Source organism: Stylophora pistillata, chromosome 9 (assembly GCF_964205215.1).
Source record: "Stylophora pistillata chromosome 9, jaStyPist1.2, whole genome shotgun sequence".
Classification (NCBI taxonomy): Eukaryota; Metazoa; Cnidaria; class Anthozoa; order Scleractinia; family Pocilloporidae; genus Stylophora; species Stylophora pistillata.
The window spans coordinates 544,015-563,540 of NC_142527.1; the positions used below are offsets into that span (position 1 = coordinate 544,015).

At 38.8% G+C, this 19,526-nt stretch overlaps 1 protein-coding gene across 2 annotated transcripts; it reads left to right on the forward strand.

The window, feature by feature from the left end:
• The first annotated feature begins 1,748 nt into the window (after positions 1 to 1,748).
• On the forward strand, positions 1,749 to 14,212 carry LOC111333946 (uncharacterized). 2 transcript variants are annotated; one of them, XM_022939604.2, is made up of 6 exons: positions 1,749 to 1,881; positions 5,742 to 5,830; positions 9,961 to 10,141; positions 10,611 to 10,862; positions 11,077 to 11,280; positions 11,637 to 14,212. In XM_022939604.2, the coding sequence occupies exons 2-6, from the start codon at positions 5,748 to 5,750 to the stop codon at positions 13,245 to 13,247; spliced, it is 2,331 nt and encodes a 776-aa protein (XP_022795339.2). In that variant the 5' UTR covers positions 1,749 to 1,881; positions 5,742 to 5,747; the 3' UTR covers positions 13,248 to 14,212. The 2 variants fall into 2 exon arrangements, with proteins under 2 accessions (XP_022795339.2, XP_022795337.2); XM_022939602.2 differs by lacking the exon at positions 1,749 to 1,881 and adding an exon at positions 5,422 to 5,614.
• Positions 14,213 to 19,526: the final 5,314 nt, after the last annotated feature.

Consider the following 19,526-nt stretch of genomic DNA (forward strand, 5'->3'; position numbering starts at 1 on the left):
TTTAACTGTCACCCAAAACTGATTGACAAATGACTGGTACTTATTAGTGCCCTCAACACTACTGAGCTGCTGTCGCCGTGTTAATTAAACGATGTCTGCCGCGGCTGCTCTGGATAATTGTGCTTTTCATTGAGTTCCAGAAAATTTAGGTTCCGCGTGACAAATATGTGTAAGTCGTAAAACTGGGAATTTCAATTTAGCTACAAGAAAATTCAGGCACTTATTGACGGACTTAAGCCTCGAGCAAAATTGATAAACATAGCTATTAACTTAACAACGCCTCAAGATAAATGAGTTGTTTTATTCCTATACTGTAATGTCGTTTGTCGTCGAATACTGAGTGAAATGAGCTTGAGATTTTCTCTCTTTTCGCTCAGATGTTTACGCCTCACCCCAGCTTCATTGAGCCACGGTAGAAAGACAAATATTTATTTCCTGAGCGAGGCACAGAAGTGGGTCTGTACCCAGAATTGTTGATCATGATTAGTTGCATTTCAAGTTTTTATACACAAACCCATTAAATTAGGAATCGAGAGTAACCTAAAGTAGAGCCATAATGATACAATACCAGGACTTCTTTTCTTTTTTACCACTGTTTCCCTCAAGCAGAGCTCATCTGTAGAAACAAAATGAACTTCATTTTACCCCTAACTTGGTAACATTTATAAAACATATGTATATACATACATACATACATACATACGTTAGTTGACCACTTCCCATGGGGGCTTTTCAGGGCCAATTCCCACCCATCCCACCCCAGGGGAGGACATCCACTACACAGTAATCTCGTGCGTGGGAAATTAACGTCTCCTACCCCTAACCCTGCAGGAGACGGGGCCTACGGTTTATTCTTCCTTATCCGAGAAGAATGGAAATCTATCCATTTTTTGATTATAGAAAAGTAACAAATTCTCCTCACTTATTTTAAGACCATGAGTATCGTTCCGGCCGGGGCTCGAACCCTCGACCTCCCGCACAACACAATACGGCGCTCTAACAAAAAGTTTGCATTAAATAATAATTTACATCGTGGCTTTTTCGCCATGATAAGTCATACCTATTTTAAGAACATGATCAAACAGAACGGTAGATAAAATCCACCCTCTTAGCTACTCAACGTATACGTTCATATCAGTAAAAGATCTCAATGAGAGGAAGCTGACCCGTATTCATGAAAACGCACAACAGTTTCAAAATGTTTAAAACATTACATCATGGTCCAAAGTGTAAAGATGGTGCATGACAATGAAAAAGTAATAAGAAAAACTCGCGTGATAAATGATGGCGCCAATTAGGAGGTGAATGCTGACACACTGAAGGTCATCAGACTTAAAAGAACCGACGCGCGCTTTGAGGAAAGATTTCAACAGGAAAAAGCAATTTCCTCAGCAGAAAGGGTTCAACTTGACAAATAAACTCTATCTAGTAACGTATTTTGAGTGCCTCCTTTTCAATTTGAAAAATACTTTAAAAAACGTTAGTTCATGGATGAGAAAGATTACAACAAACTTGGTTGTAGTTTTATCTACGGCTTAATCCTTGTCTAAATGTTTCATTTCCCGTGGAGCTGTGCGCTCAATGTGTGCGTGCTTGTGAAAGAAAAACAGATTAATGACAAAGAAGAGAAAGATAAATAAAGATGAATTACATTCAAAACAGAGCCTTCCTGTTGAATAAGTATCGCATATCAGCAGGTGCATTCCACCAGCCACCATTGTTTTCCATCGCTTGCTTTTTTCGGCATTAATTTTTTCAGAGGTGAAGAATTCTGTCTGTATAACATCGCAAGTGTATTTCAACTTAATCAAGGACGACGGTGGCCAGTTTTAAAGAAAGAATTTGCCAAATCTTGTATGAACCACGTGCACATGAAATTGGGTGAGTGTTTTGTTTAAATATCATGCATAAGCATATTGTCTCTGTCGACGCTACAGCTTTTCTCTACATTTAAGATGACCTTGCCTCGAGAAAACCTGTTAGAAACGGCGATACTGTCTGGAAATCTAGGACATCAAAATTTTTCGGTACAAATAACTTGCGGCAACATAAGAAAAACTGTGGTTAAATCAAATCAAATTTAATTCACGTGGTTGAGTCATGGACTCTGAATTACAAACACCTCTACAAGAAATACCCAAAGAGCGTTTTCAAGCACTCACGAAAATCACAAAGGCCTCCTCGAAGTTTTCATTAGCGTAGGTTACCTTGTTAGAACAGTGCAGAAAGCCTTTGTTAAGGAAGACAAGTTTAAACTTAACATGGAGTGTACGGCGATAGGACACGAAAAGACATAAAGCGGTGAACTCTTAACAATGGCTTTTTTTCATTTTTTCTGGATCGCAAGTATCATAACGGAGTTCAGACTAACGAAATTAATGATAGCTCTGAATACAAAGTACTCAGAGAGGAACCTGGGACTGATGATCATGATCGCGACCTTTGCGCATAACATGCATTCTCTACTAAAAAGGAAAAAAAAGGAACAAATGCCTTGTGTTACCCACGTAATATCAACATGAACACAATGTTTTCTTTAAAGCAAATAGCCTTAAAAAAAATCTGCGCCTCTCCCTTGCTGCTGTATAAACTCTCATAACCGCACGACGTGCGTGCCTTACTATGTTAGACTGAATGTCAGTAGAACAACACATAACTAAGTATTTTAATGACGCATTTCTAACTTTTGCGAGTATCATAGCTTATTTATTACTCTCAGGTTTACATTCACCTACATTAGAGTTCAGGATGAGTATTCAAGGTTTAAGCCCAGTTGTTGGGTTAAAACGCCCCATTGCTAACCAAAATATAAACTGAGGTACCAGTCAACTGTCATCCGCTGACCTAATGAAATGTTGATAAGAAGAGACTGAGATAGCGGTCTGGAGTTGACCGGCATCTCATTCAGGGAGAGAAGCTACACTCCTTGTCACTTTTTACGGTTAATTTTGCTGTAAATTGTGTTATTTATTTGTTTCATTACTATACTTTGTTCATTGATATGTTTATCTTAAGGTAAGTTTATCTTCTCACCTTTCCTCTGACATCTACTCAAGGAAGGAAATGGTGAAGAACTCACTAACAGTCAGCTCGCTTGCCTAGTGTATTTTAAACCAAAAAAAAAAAAAAGAAAAAGTTCAAGAACTGTGTTTCGTGCTGTTCGGCTCAAGGGTTAAATGTGAAACGTCTGATAGAGGTAATCCAATGAAATGGCGTCAAATTGACGGTAGCTTTTTTCGTTATCGAGAATTTTTACTGAACAGTAACGTTACGGCTCCAGTTATCTGCATTAATTACAACCTCGTCATTCAACGTAATTTCACGATTTAACGCAAAGTATTGAGGATATCACGTAAGTACGGACTACAGTAATTATCACCTGAAAACCTAATTTCTGTTATCAAAACACGATTCTACAATTTGCTTTAATCTAGTTCAATTTTCGCTATATATCACAGGCTGTTTGGGCACGAACTACGTTCACTTTCTTTTTTGGAAACATCTTAGTTTTGGAGAAAGAAATGGCATACAAAGATTCAAAGTTATTATTTTTTTAACAAAATCACGATTATGGGAAAACATAGGACCTTGCACTCGAAGCGTCACTGAAAAATATTCGAAAAAAAAAAAAAATCAGGGCACTTTCCGCCATGTGCGACGAGTTTTTTTCCATTTTTAAACTTCACCAGCTTGAACGATTATCATCCGGTTTAAGTCTACACCACATAATTGCCTAAAAGTTATTACTCTCTTCTGCCCACGCATTACGCCGACTCTTTGGGTGCACTATAATAAGTTTTAATTTTTGTTTTCTTTTCACTTGAAACCCAAAGCGCTCAGTAACCAGTAAACCTCTTAATTTGGCGACAGGCCCAGTGAGTCCGTCTGACCCTGGCCTACAAATCACCGCTCAGCAATTTCTATTGCGTCCATTTTCAAAACATGCAAGAGTAAACATCACAGAAGCATTGTTTTACCACAAATGATGCTATTTTTCCTCCTTGGAGCGTTTCTTTGTCGTTGGTAATAAGGAGGTGTTACACGCAGAGAACTAAATGCTCCGAGTAATTAATATCAGAATCCTACGCGGCGGGTGGCGGATTATTTCTCAACTGATTCACGGTTGATTCACGGTTGATTCACTCCGTTCCGGATGCAAAGTTTTCTTCACAACACGACGGCAATAGACTACAAGTAGCTTAATATATATTTTTCTTAATCTGTCTAACGATCCATTCGTGAACGAAAGAAACCGGAGAAGCAAAACACCGATTTCCGCTCGCCCTCTTTATCCTTTTATTTACCCGCAACCAGCCAAGAAAATAACTGAGAAAGAGAGGTCCATTACAGTTTAAAAAATCATCGGTATACAATATAGAAAACATACAATCGTAATACTGTATGTAGGAATAGCATTTGTTGCCCTTTCTCTGACAGCAGTACCGCGGCAATTTATCCGATAAAAAGGAACAATTCGGCGTTCGGTGTTACTTTTCATGTGTAATTGTTCCTCGAGGAATACTTTTTTGTAGACGTCCGTATTTTCTTGTTGCCTTCCGCACCATTCAGGTCTCTTGGTTAACACTTTTTCATCAATTTTGCAATTATGAACTAAACGCTCTAATACAAATCGGAGCGAAAAATAAACCAGCTCGGCTAGGTTGTTTTTGTCTTAATCTCATTTGAAAATTTTTTAGTTGTATTTTTTCTTTATTCCTCTTTATTCTTATATTTGATCTTCCGTTTCAATGTTTTCAAGGACTCGTGCGCTCAACCCGCTGCCAAAATCAGCATTCTATCTTGGTTCTTCAGCCGCATTCTCAGTATTCACTTCTTTCTACACGTGTATTTGAATGTTTACACTTCTGTTTAATTGTCTTTTGACTTCTTAGCTCCACGGGTGAGAGTTGTGATTACGAGTGTATTACTTTTCAAAATCACCACTCAGGCAGGTGGTACATTATGCTCGCACGTAGTCACAAAACATGCGACCTAACATAAAAACCTTGAGCCTTGTTCATCGCATTTTCTGATTGTACAAACGTTGTTTCATTACCGTTCGTTTTTCAAGAGGTAATCATTTGTTTTCCTGTGTATTAACTCACAATAGACAGATAAAAGGCTGCGATTGGTTAATAACTCGGCATTATGTTCTCGCGCGTACAAAGCTGGTTCTTTGCTAAAAACAGAAAATAACTTCAAACAGGGAGAACTTGTAGACAGGCATTTCCTTGCTGAGTGGGAGGAATTGAAGGGTTAGCGTCCAGGAGTTTTCTCCTTGGCTCTGAGAAATCAAAGAGCACTCACCTTGTGTAGAGAAAGTGATGTTGACACTCAGGAATGTTCAGTAACGCTTCTGATTGGATTAGGCATTAATTACCGTCAGAATAGTGTCAATCAACTGCTAGAAAAGATTGTGTTTGATTTTGTTTGTCGAGGAGCGCAGGAGCACACGTTTCGCTGGCTTAGATATCGTCGCGAGTTACTTGAACCGTTGGTCCTCTATGTCTCAACTGAGGGAAAATTTCAGCCCCTGTACCAAACTCAAACTGGTTTGCGTATATATTTGTGTAAAGGGGGTGTAGAAACAATGAAGAAGACGATAATGTATTCGGTGAGGGAAGATTTAAGCTCAAACGATTGCTTATTAGGCTGGTTATCAATCGAAAATGTTGATGTATACCATATATAAAGGAACGAGTGTGGTGTGGATACTGACGGAATTTCATTATGACTTTCAGCAAACCATGGTAGCACACGAGGAGCAAAGAGCGAAAACCTGCAACAACTGCGGTGATATGTGTCCAGGATTTTCCGCACATTACTGGCGGTAGGTAGTAAATTGTTTCACTGCACTGAGCAACAGGTTCCGTATTCAAGTGAACGAAGAACGGCTAAGAAACGCTTTTGTTCTCAGCACGATTGTCGTCTGTGTAACTCTGAAGTGGCACGCAAACTAAGCGCAGATTATTGAAGAGAACTGCACCTATCTTGCCTAAGGCAATATGAAACAATTTAGCTTGAGGGGCAATGTGCTTTGGAATTCTGTATATCAAGAATCGGGACGCCATCACAAAGTAACAGTGTATGGTTTTGTCCGAAAGATTAGATTGGTATTCGAGATACCGTACGTCCATAGCAAGGGTCAACATGAAAGATACAATTCCCTGCAGTTCGCTGTTCCTCCTGCGCTTCCGAACTCACAGTTCTCTCGAAAGTGAAACAGATGACAGAGTATGGATTTGGAGAAATCAACATTGACAACAGTTGACCTAATTTTATGGCCTCTTAGGCACTGATTGTTGTAATTGGCTTCCCTTATGAACATCATGTCTTGTACCTACATTAGTTATATCTCTTTCGGTCGGCTTTTGAACGGGGGGTGCGGATTGATTTCAAAGTTTATAAGCACGCGAGAGGCTTTTCTTTAAAGGCTGTCTGTCGCCCCTTGACACTCTCGTGGTTGTTTGTTTAGGATCGCTTCATCCGCCACGGGTCCCAGTGGCATACCCCTTTCGCTCGAAGGCCCACTGCGTTCTTTCTAAAGCCTTCTACGCTCAAAAACCCAACGCTGAGCGGAATAATCGCTTTGAATTAAATATGTTGTCGTATTAAGCTGAATTCTAGTCGTAATAACAGACAATCCTATAGCTGCGTGGAAAGGGGTTGACCCATTTTCCGAATTCTCAAGTACTGCGATCTTGGAAGGATATTTAGTGGTGAACCGAGCTGTCAAGTGCAGATAAGACGGGTGGGAACTCAAAGTATTTTGGTCTTTTGACGTCTGACTCATCATGTCTAATACATAGCTTTGGAAAATGAAAGCTTAACGAATTAAGCAGCGAGATTTAAATCTAAATACGAGATTTACTTTGTCCCTACGGAGTGGACACTTCGGTTATAAACACGAGCGAATTATGCTCTTAATTAGCGTCGAGTTCGTTTAGTACTTCCTAGCCCGGAAACTGTTGGGCGCGCGCTGAAATTGAGAAATACCAGCTACCGCGCACATTTCGTACACTGTATTTTATCGGTCTTCTAAAAAACACCGCCGTTATTATCAGTATCTAACGACATGTGTGTATGGTATCCCAAACGCGAGAGCAGAAAAGTTTCAGTCGCAGCGCACTGTGCGTTGCCCTTTGTAATACTAATCTGAGTCACTGCTTCCTACAGGCACAAAGAATTTCATCCTCTGTCTCTTTCGACCGACATTTTTATTGGACAAAAATGTCGCTCACACACATGGCTGTAAGCTGTTCGAGAGATTTAATTCCTTATCTACACTCAGGACGATAGCATTTTTTTAAAATCTGTTTATTCTCGGATCTTCATTTGAAAGGAATATGTCGAATAAGGAAAACTTTGGGTATCGTTTTTCCTGCGGGAATAGTATCACGAACTACATGTTTGACCTGCCAAAAAGAGGTGGCAAATTCTCGTGATTCTAAAATTCACCTACTTCGAATTTTTCTGTGAAAAAGTTACCGAGAGAAAACCGGCGACCAGTTTTTTTTTTTTTTCGAACGTGGAAACTTTTGTCTTCAATGTTGCTTATGTATGTGATGGTACAGCAAAATCGAAAATTTTCTTTTTGATACACCAAATTAAATAGCGCTGTTTAAAAATGTAATTTTGTCTAAATCACTGGCAGGTTTATTCAAATGCAAAATTCAGAAAGGTGACAATTTTCCATTTCGATGAAAATAAAATCATAAGGACTTTAGGCAGACATTGTTTAGTTCAAGCTAAATATACATTTGCGTTCCTATTACAGGACTCGCTCTTACGAAAATAAGAAAACGCCTTAGAAATTGCGATTACAAGACTAGATTGATTCATTCTTCGGTAAACGGCTTTGTTTGACAGATAAATCGTATTTTCTCGAACAAACCTCGTCTATATCATGGATAAGAAGAGCTGTCGACCTGACAAAGTTTCTCTAAAGATCTCATTGTTATTAGCTTAATGTTATTAGTTTTGAGTCTAGATATCATAAAGGGGAAGACTACATAAGAATTCAGTAAACTTCATTATTATTATATTTTGAATTTAGAGTGCACACCAAAGCGAAAATTTCTTCCATCATTCTTTAACAAGGTGTGTGGTCTTCTTTGAAACAAAGTGTAAATACAGGAAAAGCTGCGGCAATAATCTCGTAACGCGTTGAACATTAAATTAAGTCTCCAAATCGGGATTGTGTTTTCACGGAGGGATTATTCAAAATCGGCTTTTCTTTGAGTAACAAATCTTACGAAAATGTTCATTTTATACATAGCTTATTGCAATGTGAAAGCAAAATATTGACAACTTTCGAGTTCCTGGAGGTGGAGAACTGGAGAGCTGAATAGATGGTGGTTTATTTGGGTTTTATCTTGATATAGTGTTCGAGACAGCTGTTAAATTTCCATGAACATAAAATATATATATTTTTAATTCAATTACGTGTTAGATTGTTTCCAAGACTAGAGCTATATTTTGTATCTTTTTAGCCTTTGTGGTTATTTCTGTCAGATAATTTATTTTGTTGTATGTAACGAAACCACCGTTTTAAAGGTTGGTTTTGAACAATATTTAGCAATGCTGAGAGGAAACAGGCACAGAAAACGTGACAACAATTTTGATGGGTACTAATACGAAGGCCATAATACATACAAAGTTATATTCCACATCACTTTTGGCACCTTTGAAAGGATAGATCATATTAACTTTCCAGTAACCAGTTTTTATCAAAAACCTGTCATACAAGATCTTTTTGGTTTTATTTTTTCTTCTTTGTGTGTGATAATAATCCTCATGTAGTGTAGTAAGTACATATAATGACAAATCTCTGAATTGTTCTTTAGTTTTTTCTTCAGAGAAAAAATAAGCATAAGCAAACAAGACTTATGACACACGAGAGTAGAGTGTCAACTTGAACTAAATATCTTTTAAAATTGCTTTGCTTTTTTAACAGGCTGTGTATTAGCATACATGGCTTTTTAAGCACAACTAATTTTGACAGTCTGTGCTTAGAAGGTGCCAAATCACAAAGCAACTGATCTAATGGGACTTATAACAAAGGGGCTGTGTTGGTGTGGGGAATAATACCTATGATCCACTCTTGTATTGTTAAACAGTAGAATCTTGTGAGTGCATACTAGCCTTTGGTTGACCAAAGAAGGCAGTTCTCAGACTTGTAGATTTTCTATCTTGCTGTGTTTTGTTTCAAATACATTTGAGGCAGTTCTTAGGCATGCCCAAGCTTGCTAATTTTATTAATTCAGTACATTTCCTATTTTAAAGCTAATCAGTCGAACAGATGTTCTACATTTAAGGTTATTTCTAGCACAAAGCCTTTTGGAAATCAATCCAAAAAAAGAAAGAACAGTGTAGAATGATTCTCTCAAGAACACTTCAATACACTTTTCCTGTCTATCTTGAATACTTATTTAGTTCAATTTCCTGATGAACATAAATGTGAGAATATGATCGGCTGGATTTCATCTCCTTTCCAGTGATATTATTTTTGACACAGTGGGATAAACACTTATTTGACACTTAACAGACACATCTCCTTTGACCTGTCTACTTCAACCTGTCTTCTTCTCTGTGTTCTTTTTGTTCAAAGGAGAGGTAACTTGTTGAAAGAAAAATCGTCATAAATGGCTTCATTGTGTCTGCACCACATTACAAATACATAAGATTCACACTTTTTAATTCATTTTTTCAAGAACAAAAATAACTTTTAATCTATCATCTGTATAATTTACACTACCTGTAACAAAATAGTGAATTTTTTGGTGGCTTTCTGATTCATGCTAAGTATTTGATTTTGTGATGTTTTGTTGAAATTTTCACATTTCTATGTTTTGAACTGAAAGTCCAATCAGACCACAGAAACTTAAAGTTAGATAATTTTTATCATTTTTAATTTGTTTCCAGTCTTTTTCTTAACTGGTTTGCTATAATAAACTGCAGGAAAATTTGTCAGCACTGCAAGTGTCCTAGAGAGGATCACAACATCATTGAGGATGATGCTCGCACAGGATGTAGTGTATACTTAGGAGATGTAAACCATTCTGGCCTTCCTAGTGATGATGATAGTGGTTGTGCATTAGATGAGTATGCATGGGTTCCACCAGGGCTAAACCCTGAGCAGGCAAGTGGAGTTGACCTTAAAAAATTGTTCTCTCACAATGATATCTTGGATCAGTATAATATTGTTGTATGGTATTCAAGTGAGAATTGTTGTCAATGTGGTTCTCATGTTACAAATAAGATTAGGAATATCATTGGAAGAGTATCATTATTTTGATATTTGTTACTGTCAATTCAAAAACATTGAATAATTTCCTTTTGTGTGTCTTTGAGGAAAGCTTTGCAATTATTTTTCATCACATGATCATCATCATGGTTCACTTCATAAATTTTAAATTATAGTTTTTTGAAAATTTTCAGCTATGAGGATTTTGGTTTGATGAGAATGAAACATAGTTTGTATGAACCAGCTTTAGATTATATTTGTATCACATATCTTTGTATCTTTAAAGGACTCCAATTTACATTGCAATGAAATATGTGTTATCACATGATTCAGACAAACTTAATTTATTATGTCACAATTTTAGGTTCATGCCTACATGAGTTCACTTCCAGAGGAAAAGGTTCCATACATTGACAGTATTGGAGAAAGACACCGAAACAAACAGATCATAGTGCAGCTGCCACCATATGACAGTGAGGCAAGATATTGTAATGACCTAACAGACGAAGAGAAAAGAGAATTGCGAATCTTTGTGGCATTAAGAAAAAGAGACGCCATAGATCGTGGAGTTGTAAAACAAATTCCAGATGTCGCAGAAGGCTACAGCTGTAGGGAGGTAAGACATTTTTGTTTTGTGAGGGCTTTTTTGTTGTTGTTTTTGTTGATGAAAGGAGTTGGCCAAAGTTGATGAAGGAGTTTTTTTTTTATGGCATGCATACCTGCCTGTGCATATGGTATTGTCTGTAACATGAAGTGAGTAGGAGTACTGTGACCCCCCCCCTCCCCCCTTGGAAATGAAAGGTGAACTCGCTGTTTATTTCTTATTGCAGTGTGGTGATTGTGTCAGCCCTAGATCCATGGCAGTGTTTGCACCAAGAGCTGGGCAGAATACAAGTTGGCATGCTTCCTGTTTTGTTTGTTACATTTGCAAGGAGCTTCTAGTGGATTTGATCTACTGCTACAAGGATGGACGGATTTTCTGTGGAAGGCACCATGCAGAGACATTAAGGCCAAGATGTGCTGCATGCGATGAGGTGAATAAATTTTGTGAAATTACGCCAAGGAAAAGTTAAATGCCCAAGGACATTTCTACTCAAAGCAAAAAATTGCAATTGGAAGGCACCAGGCAGAGACATTAAGGCCAGGGTGTGCTGCATGTGATGGGGTAATTCAATTTTAAGAAATTTTATCAAGGAAAGTGAGACTTCATGAACCTTTTTTAATACCCCAAGAGTAGGGGATTCCTGAGGACTAGGTATAGCTTACTTTCTTGCAAGTGACACCAACAATACTCAGTACACTCTTATGGCTTGTTATTCACCCCTGTAAATGTCTCTTCCATGTCATAAGATGATGTGCTTACATTGTTTGGTTTTCTTCATCTTGTTAGATTATTTTTGCTGAGCAGTGCACAGAAGCTGAAGACCGGTGTTGGCACGTGAGCCATTTTTGTTGCTTTGAATGCGACTGTCCACTTGGAGGTATGCGGTACATAATGAGGGAAGGAAACCCACTCTGCTGTCATTGTTTCAAATCAATGAATGCTGAATTTTGTGATGCCTGTGGGGAACCAATTGACCCAGATGCAAGTCAAATGATGCACAATGGACAACACTGGCATGCAACAGACAATTGCTACTGTTGTTACAACTGCCGCAAGCCTCTCCTTGGACAACCTTTTCTTCCCAAGAATGGAGAAATTTATTGCTCACCAGAATGCAGTCGCCGCATTCCAGCAGATTACCAAGGTCATGAACAATTTCCTGATTTTCAACCAGGTTTTGATACAAAACGTTACGCTGCTCAGGAATTATGCACTTCTGATCTTGGAACACTTGAGTCAGACTATGTGACTTCGAGTACTCACTCAGCATCTGGGGGGTTGAGTGCTCCTTATGAACCAAGTGTTGATGGTGACAGTATTGGCCAATATTCAGGGATTTTGTCCCAACACAGAGTGGGGACCTTTGATAGACAGCATCACCATGATGGCCCTGTAAGAATTGGAGGATTGGCTGGCACAGTGTTTGGTCATATTGAAACTGCTGGTTATTCAACCGACGTCTTTGACAGTGTAAGTGTCCAAGGAGGAAGCTTTGGTGGGTTTAATTTTGACAATGACAGATACCACAGGGGGCAAAATTTCCAGCCACTGTCAAATGTGAGGGAAGCAGTTGATAGCTTTGACAGAGGTTACCAAGTTCAAATATTTGACAAGGAGAGTACCTCTGACTTTATAAGAGCTACACCACTGGATGTTGAGTCTACCAAAGACAGTAATTATGGGACTATTGAGAGCAGGGATAGTCACTATGGAACAAAGGATTTGTTGGACAGTCGAGAAATAAACAAGGCTCATAAGCATGTCAAAGTAAAGGAGAGACATACCTCTGGATGTGCCTCTGACTCAAGAACACCCAGAAATTCCAGCAGACACACCTCTGGATATGCCTCGGACTCAAGAACATCCAGAAATTCCAGTAAACACACTTCAGGATATGCCTCAGACTCAAGAACATCCAGAAGTTCTGGTTATAGATCAAAGGCAAGACAACTGAAGTACTATGATATAGATATTGAGGATAATAGTAAAAAGTGTTTTTTCGGTGAGGGTGAAAAGGCGCGGCCATTGTCAAGATCTTTGGAAAGTTTGACTTGGAAGCCAAGTTCTATACCAGCCCCTCCACGGTGTAATCACATAAGAACTTCTTCAGGTACATATATGTCAGCAAGGAAAGAACACATGATCAATAGAAATGGCTCTACTCCAAAGGAGCACAAGACACGAGGAAACAATCCTAGCGCAAGTAAATCAACTCAGTTACCTTGGGAAGACCCATTTGCTAATCCAGTGGATAAAAGCACATCAAAGCGTCTTAGGCGTCCCAGAATTACCTACACAGAAGATGGTTTCTTTGAAAGAGCCCCACCACAGGTTGTCAAAACATCTGACGCAGGGAAGAAAAGCAAAAACAAACACAAAAACTGCTTGGTGCAGTAATTTAATACAACTTCTGGGAATTATAGTGATTACTTGCTTTCTTTAAACAAAACAAGTTTGTGCTTCAGTAAAGTCAATCATTTCAACTTTTTGTTCTGCCTAGAATCAAACGAAAGAGTTATGTAAACTACAACCTGGCTCTCATTTTGTTTGTATCAGTTATTTACAGATCATTTGCCTTATTATTCATCGTTAGGAAAAACGTTTTATGGTTATTGTTTTGTGAGGGCTTGTTTGTTGTTGTTTTTGTTGATGAAAATGCCAGATTGTAAAAGAAAATACTTGACAAGTTGTTATTATATGACACCACGTAAAAGCAAAAAATGCACAAGGGTCGCCATCTATGTTAACTAAACTGAAGAAACAAAATGAATAGGAAAAGAACTATTAGTAGGGTTGAATGGAAGTAATCCAGTAAGACAACAAATTTTGCTGAGGAACATCTCAGTAATTTGATGCTATCATGGAACCAGTAATAGGCTTGCATGACAAATGCAATTAAAATCAGAAGAATATTCCAAATCCTGATTTCTTTTTGCTTTTAATTCTGGAATTTGGTTTAACTGGTCCAAGTGGTTCCTTTTTTCTTTTCTTTTCCCCTTTTTAAAGCTTTCTACACTGTTTGTCGGTGTTGGTTTTTCTTTGATGGAGCAGTGTGGGATTTTTTAGTTCTGTTTAATGTTTAGAACTGATACAGGGGGCCTATCATTTAAAGATTTGTGGCCTAAAATGTGTATGTTTGGTGAGCTCAAGAGTGCCAATTGTTTATTCTTAAGTGTTGCTGTTAGTGTTTGCTGAAGTAATGTTATTCTAATAAGTATTAATTGTACATATTAATATATTATTAAATCAACTAAACTTATCAAGTAACTTATTCTAATGACTAATGAAAAGTTTTCCGTAAAAGCATTGACAATGATTGTTGCTGGTTTGTGAATAAATTGCAGCAATCACTTTTGAGCACATCAATAGTTGCCTTAATTGTGAACAGGAATATTGACATCTTTTGTTTTCTCATCATCGAACTAAAGAAGAGATAGCCAGCACACAAGCTGTAATGGGTTGTGCAATATAGACAGTACAAAGGCCCCTTACTGGCTGGCTTCCCTAAGGCTTGCATGTTGAGGCTGTGCTACTTTTTCAAATGAAAATCTTTCAGCTTTCAATGCAAGCTAGTCTAAATCCCAAGGTTGTCACTAAGTACCAGCTACTGGTGAAATTTGTTGTTTGAAAAGCAGTGATCACCTGCGGAATTTTGGCTGGATAAAGCGTAATGGGCTTTTCTGAAGGTTACACACCTACAATTGTTTGCCATCTTTAAGCCACCTCACTTGAAACTTCAGCTGGCAGTCTGTCTTGGCTACAACTGTGAAATCCCTGATTTAGGGTACTAATTTGAAATCCTGACCCAGGTGCCTCCATTATTATACTTTATTATTCCCTGTGTCTCACAACGACTGGGAACTACCGAATTCACGAATTTGATTTGCTGAAATCAATATTGAAAGCGGTCTAGATTTTCCCATCTAGACCGGCATCTAGACCAGTCTAGAAAAAAAGGTACAAAGAATATAAAAAATTGGCATACAAGACACAGCCACATAATAAACATCTCATTAACTGAGCTAGGGCGGTCTGTATGGGAGAATCCTGACCTCGGTCGCTGGTACAGACCTCACTGCGTTCGGTGTGTACTGGTGACCTCCCGCTCAGTTAATAAGAACTAAGTAGAATTAACGAGACAACTGTTAAATGAGACAAATGAATTAAATCCAAGCTGGGTATCTTTTCCCTCATTCCAATCTTCCTTGGATGCCTTGTACCTCCACCTGCCCCTTCCCCCCCCCCCTACAACATACAGTGGAACCTTGGCTAAGCGGCACCATATTAAGCAGTCACCCACTACTACTCAGTCAGTTGTCAAAGTCCCAAAATATTTCCCCCTAAATCACTGTTATTTCCTCTTCTATCAAACTGAAACCTGTTAAACAGTCGTGGTCATGTTTCACTCAGTCTCGACAGCCTGTTTGTATTGTATTTCACCAGTATTGAATGGTCACTAAAAGCGAGACCACTCAAATAAAACTAAGAATAATCTTTCATTTTCTGAATCCATGTTTCTCTCCCAAAATCAAAGTAAGTAGTGTCTTTTAGCGAGATTTTGTACATTAAGTGGTCAATCAGGGCATAAAGTAGCATTGTCTATCATTTTTACCATACCCCTAATCTGTGCAACGTGTAATAAGTGGTCACCCCACCATTCCCCATGGGAGTAAATATCCTCACATGATCAGTTTGACAATGGTAGAAGGAACATATAATTGATGAATGGAGAACATAGCCTCTATTTCTTGACAGTCATCATTTGGTCACATGGTCAGTTTGACAATGGTAGAAGGAACATATAATTGATGAATGGAGAACATAGCCTCTATTTCTTGACAGTCATCATTAAGTCATGTACATCACCACACTGTTGCCATAGAGTACACACACAAAAAATAAAAGCTTCTGATCAATTCCATAATTAAGACAAGTGATAATGTTGAGGAACGCGAGAAGGTCTGTGACATGGGTAAAAACTTTACTCTTGTCCGCCATAATTTCAAATTGGTCGCCATTTTTTTTTAAGGTAGTTTTTCCAAGTTCCTTACATCACTGACAACGAACACTTGTTGGAGGAGTTTCTAAGACGTAATGCCCGTATGAGACAAGAGCACTCGTTCACACTTTCAAGATCTTGTAATGTCTGAATCGAATAACCATCTTACCTTTCCAGACGACCGCATGGCTGCAGCGCTTTCCGCCCACCAACAACGCACTCATTTTTAAAAAATCTTATCGATATTCCCGACCCAAATTCCCAGACAAGGGAAGAAAGAAAAAAGAAAAGCTGAAAAGCGAGAAATGATGCAACCGAGCCGGGAATCACCACTGAATTTGCCCGAACGTGCGTCACCGATTTTTCGCGCCAAAAAAAAAAAAAAAAGGAAAAGCGCCTGGCAGCCTGCTGCCCAGCAGTCAAACGACGGACCCAGTTCGTCTGGTGCCACGGGGCGCCTTCCATTCGACCAAAATTTTCGAGATTTCCGGTCTGAAATTGAATGGAACGGGAAAAGTTCCGCGATGAGTTTTCGAAAATTTAGGAATACGTTTTCAGTGTACCCTCTTGGATACGGCCGGACACGTTCCATTCGACCAGCGAAAATACCGACATTTTGAATAGGTGATTTTTGTTCAATGGAAAGCGCCCATGATCACCTCGTGCCCACCCACGTTTCACCCGCATTATCCGTTTTATCCTCTAAAATATACCCATTGGTGTAGCCAAGAGATTGTCCTTTCCATTGATTTGCAGTGCTTTTTGAAAAGTTCACCTTTTTTTTCAAGTCAGTTGCTAGATTTCGAAACTTTTATACCCCACTTGACGGCCTGAGCTAAACAAAAGCGCAAGGTAATAATTTCAGCCTACGTGACTAGCAGTTTTATAACCTGCCAGGTGCGCAAGCTTGCGCCCTTTGAACGTAACTCTCGTGACGTGATTTTCGATCAGGGTTTTAATTCAAAATGTTACAACGTTCATCCAACCTTGGAGCATGCGACTCACTGTCTCTAATGCGACCGCACGTTCAAGGGGCAAGAGCTCAAAAACCGATTAATGCTAATCTTTAGAGTAAATCCTGGAAAATCCTTCCTGCAAGATTTACTCAATTGCTTATCCGTTCTTAATCGTTTATTTTTGAAGAGGAAAAACAACAACTCATATTTAGATGATAATAACCAGCTGGATCGGAGTTTACGAGACTACAAGCGGGAGTCGATTGGCCAATTAGAGTTTTAGTTTTAAAATCCGTCTCGTTTCCGTCTTTGAAGAATTACTATTTTCCACTCTTTCCTCGACGCAGTTTTTAGAATGGAAGGACAGAAGAGGAACTTGATTCTTTCACCTTAATCAATTTTACCACTCTAAATCTATTTACTGCCCTACATTTCTTTATCAAGTTATAATTTAACGTCTGATGATTTACTGCTAAATCAGTAAATATCCTTAGTTGATTGATTTCGCTCTTTTCATCACCATTCTGCTGGAAAATGTATCGAAACTGTGACGAGAAATTCACCTCTGGTTATTGATGGGAGCCAGAACGTCACTCTGACGATGCCTTCTTGAGGTCACAACATGTTATTATCATTGCTCTAAGTTTTCGCAAGAATTTCTTCTTCAGTTATTTTACTTTACTTTATTTTACTTCAATTATTTTAGTTTACTAACTAACTAGTTTAGGGGTCTTAAAATATATTACCAATACTTGGCTGTGTAGCCGCGCGATGCGGTTCCAGTCTAGGCCCACAAATTGACCCTTGCTCACCATAGAGTCTCCAGTAGCTCAGTGGTTAGAGCATCCGACCAGATCACGGTGGGTCGTGGGTTCGAGTCCTATCTGGGGCTCGGATTTTTCCATTACACTAAAAATTGTTTCATTTCTAAAATTTATTCTAATCAGAAATTTGTGCATGGAAATGCTTCGGTCGAACCTCGATGATCCGGCCCCGTTAGGACTTAAAAGCCGTTTACACGGCAGAAAAATCGGGTACGGACTTGTTAAAAAAGGAGTCCGGACCTGACAATTTTGCCCGTGTAAACAATCCGTACCATGTTTTGGGGGATGGGTACGGACCCGTGTTTTTTCTTGTTTTGGGGCCATAGTCGTCTATGGCCCCAAAACCAGAAGAAAAAACGAGTCCGGACGATAACTATGTATATTTTTAACTTGTTTCTATTTATACATTTTACATCATCCTACTCTTATTTTATCTAATTTATTTTAGGCAGGTCCACATCAGCTTTTTGCTGCCATGTATTAACTTAACCTGCTTTACCAAATAAATGTATGTATGTATGTATGTATCACGCGTCGCTATTTTGTTTACAAGAATTACCGTATTTACTCGAATAAGCGCCGCCCTCGATTAAGCGCCGCATCTGGGACAAAAAAATAAGCGCCGCCCTCGAATAAGCGCCGCACCTCCGATGCAGCGCTTATTCGAGGAATTCCGTATAACCAGGAAAAACACTATAAAACAATTTTAACACAGCATCGGCTATTTATATTCTTTAAATGTGATGTTCTTTAGTTCAAAGTGACTGTATTTCTCTGCTCGGGTTATTAAACGCTCGGGGTTTTTTCACCGCATGAATTCTAGATTTACTATCAGTTTAGCATCAGTCCATAGGAAAATTGACAGATAGAAAGTGTACCGTTCAATAAAAATATAGAAAAAATAAATTTGTCTGGTACAATTTTTAAACTGAAGCGCCGCCCTCGAATAAGCGCCGCACTTGTGGCGCGAAAAATTAAATAAGCGCCGCGGCGCTTATTCGAGTAAATCAGTGCGGCCGGTACACATGTTCGATAACAGCACACAGCTGTACCAAATACTGTAGTCCCATGCAAGAAATTGGTCTGGTCCCCCAAAAACTGCAGTGTAAACGCAACCTTGCTAACTTGGTTCTTATGCCTCTTTTTGTCCGATCCGTGATAAAACATCATCCGTGTAAACGGCTAAAATTATGCGGTCCGTACTACTTTTTTGACACGTCCATACCCGATTTTTCTGCCGTGTAAACGGCCTTTTAATCAGTCCGGATAATCGAGAGTCCGGATAATCGAAAATATGAATATTAATGAGACAATAACGTAAACAAAAGAAATAAAGAAAACACACTTTAAATTCTAAAAGTCTGCTTCGATGACTCTCCGAGTGCTCGATCTTTTGAAAGCAGAGGAGGTAATGCGCTGTTTTAAACGCACTTTTCCTGAATTTAGACATAATCTCTGAATTTTTTTTACCTCATAAAGTTTGGAAGATCAAAGCTCATTAATAATCATGAAAAAAACGGGACCACAGAAAAAGCCCGGATAATTGAAAAGTCCGGATAATCGAGGTCCGGATAATCGAGGTTCCGACTGTACCGGCATCTCTCTCTAATTCTTTTCATTACCAGAACCCCAGGCTACCACCATGGAGTGTGACTTCTTCTCGCAGTTCAGATGAGGCTCGTTACTTTGACTTTTTACCTTAATTGACATACGATAATACTTCTCTACTCCAGAAAACTATATACAACTCTATCTTAGCAATACCTTACCTACTATTTCACTGTCAGAGAGTCATTGAAAGCCATAGTTAATGAACGATCTTCAAATCCAAAAAAACAAGGCAGCTAAATTCATTCTTGACATGGCCAAATATTCTTCTCTAAAGATGCTCTTGAGA

What these genes read in the sequence shown, in the direction of transcription:
- LOC111333946 (XM_022939602.2), top strand. Translation starts at nt 5,591, where the DNA reads ATGAAGAAGACGATAATGTATTCG. An exon ending in TTTTCCGCACATTACTGGCG is followed by an intron (nt 5,831 to 9,960) that starts GTAGGTAGTAAA and finishes AATAAACTGCAG; the next exon opens with GAAAATTTGTCAGCACTGCA. An exon ending in GATGTGCTGCATGCGATGAG is followed by an intron (nt 11,281 to 11,636) that starts GTGAATAAATTT and finishes TCATCTTGTTAG; the next exon opens with ATTATTTTTGCTGAGCAGTG.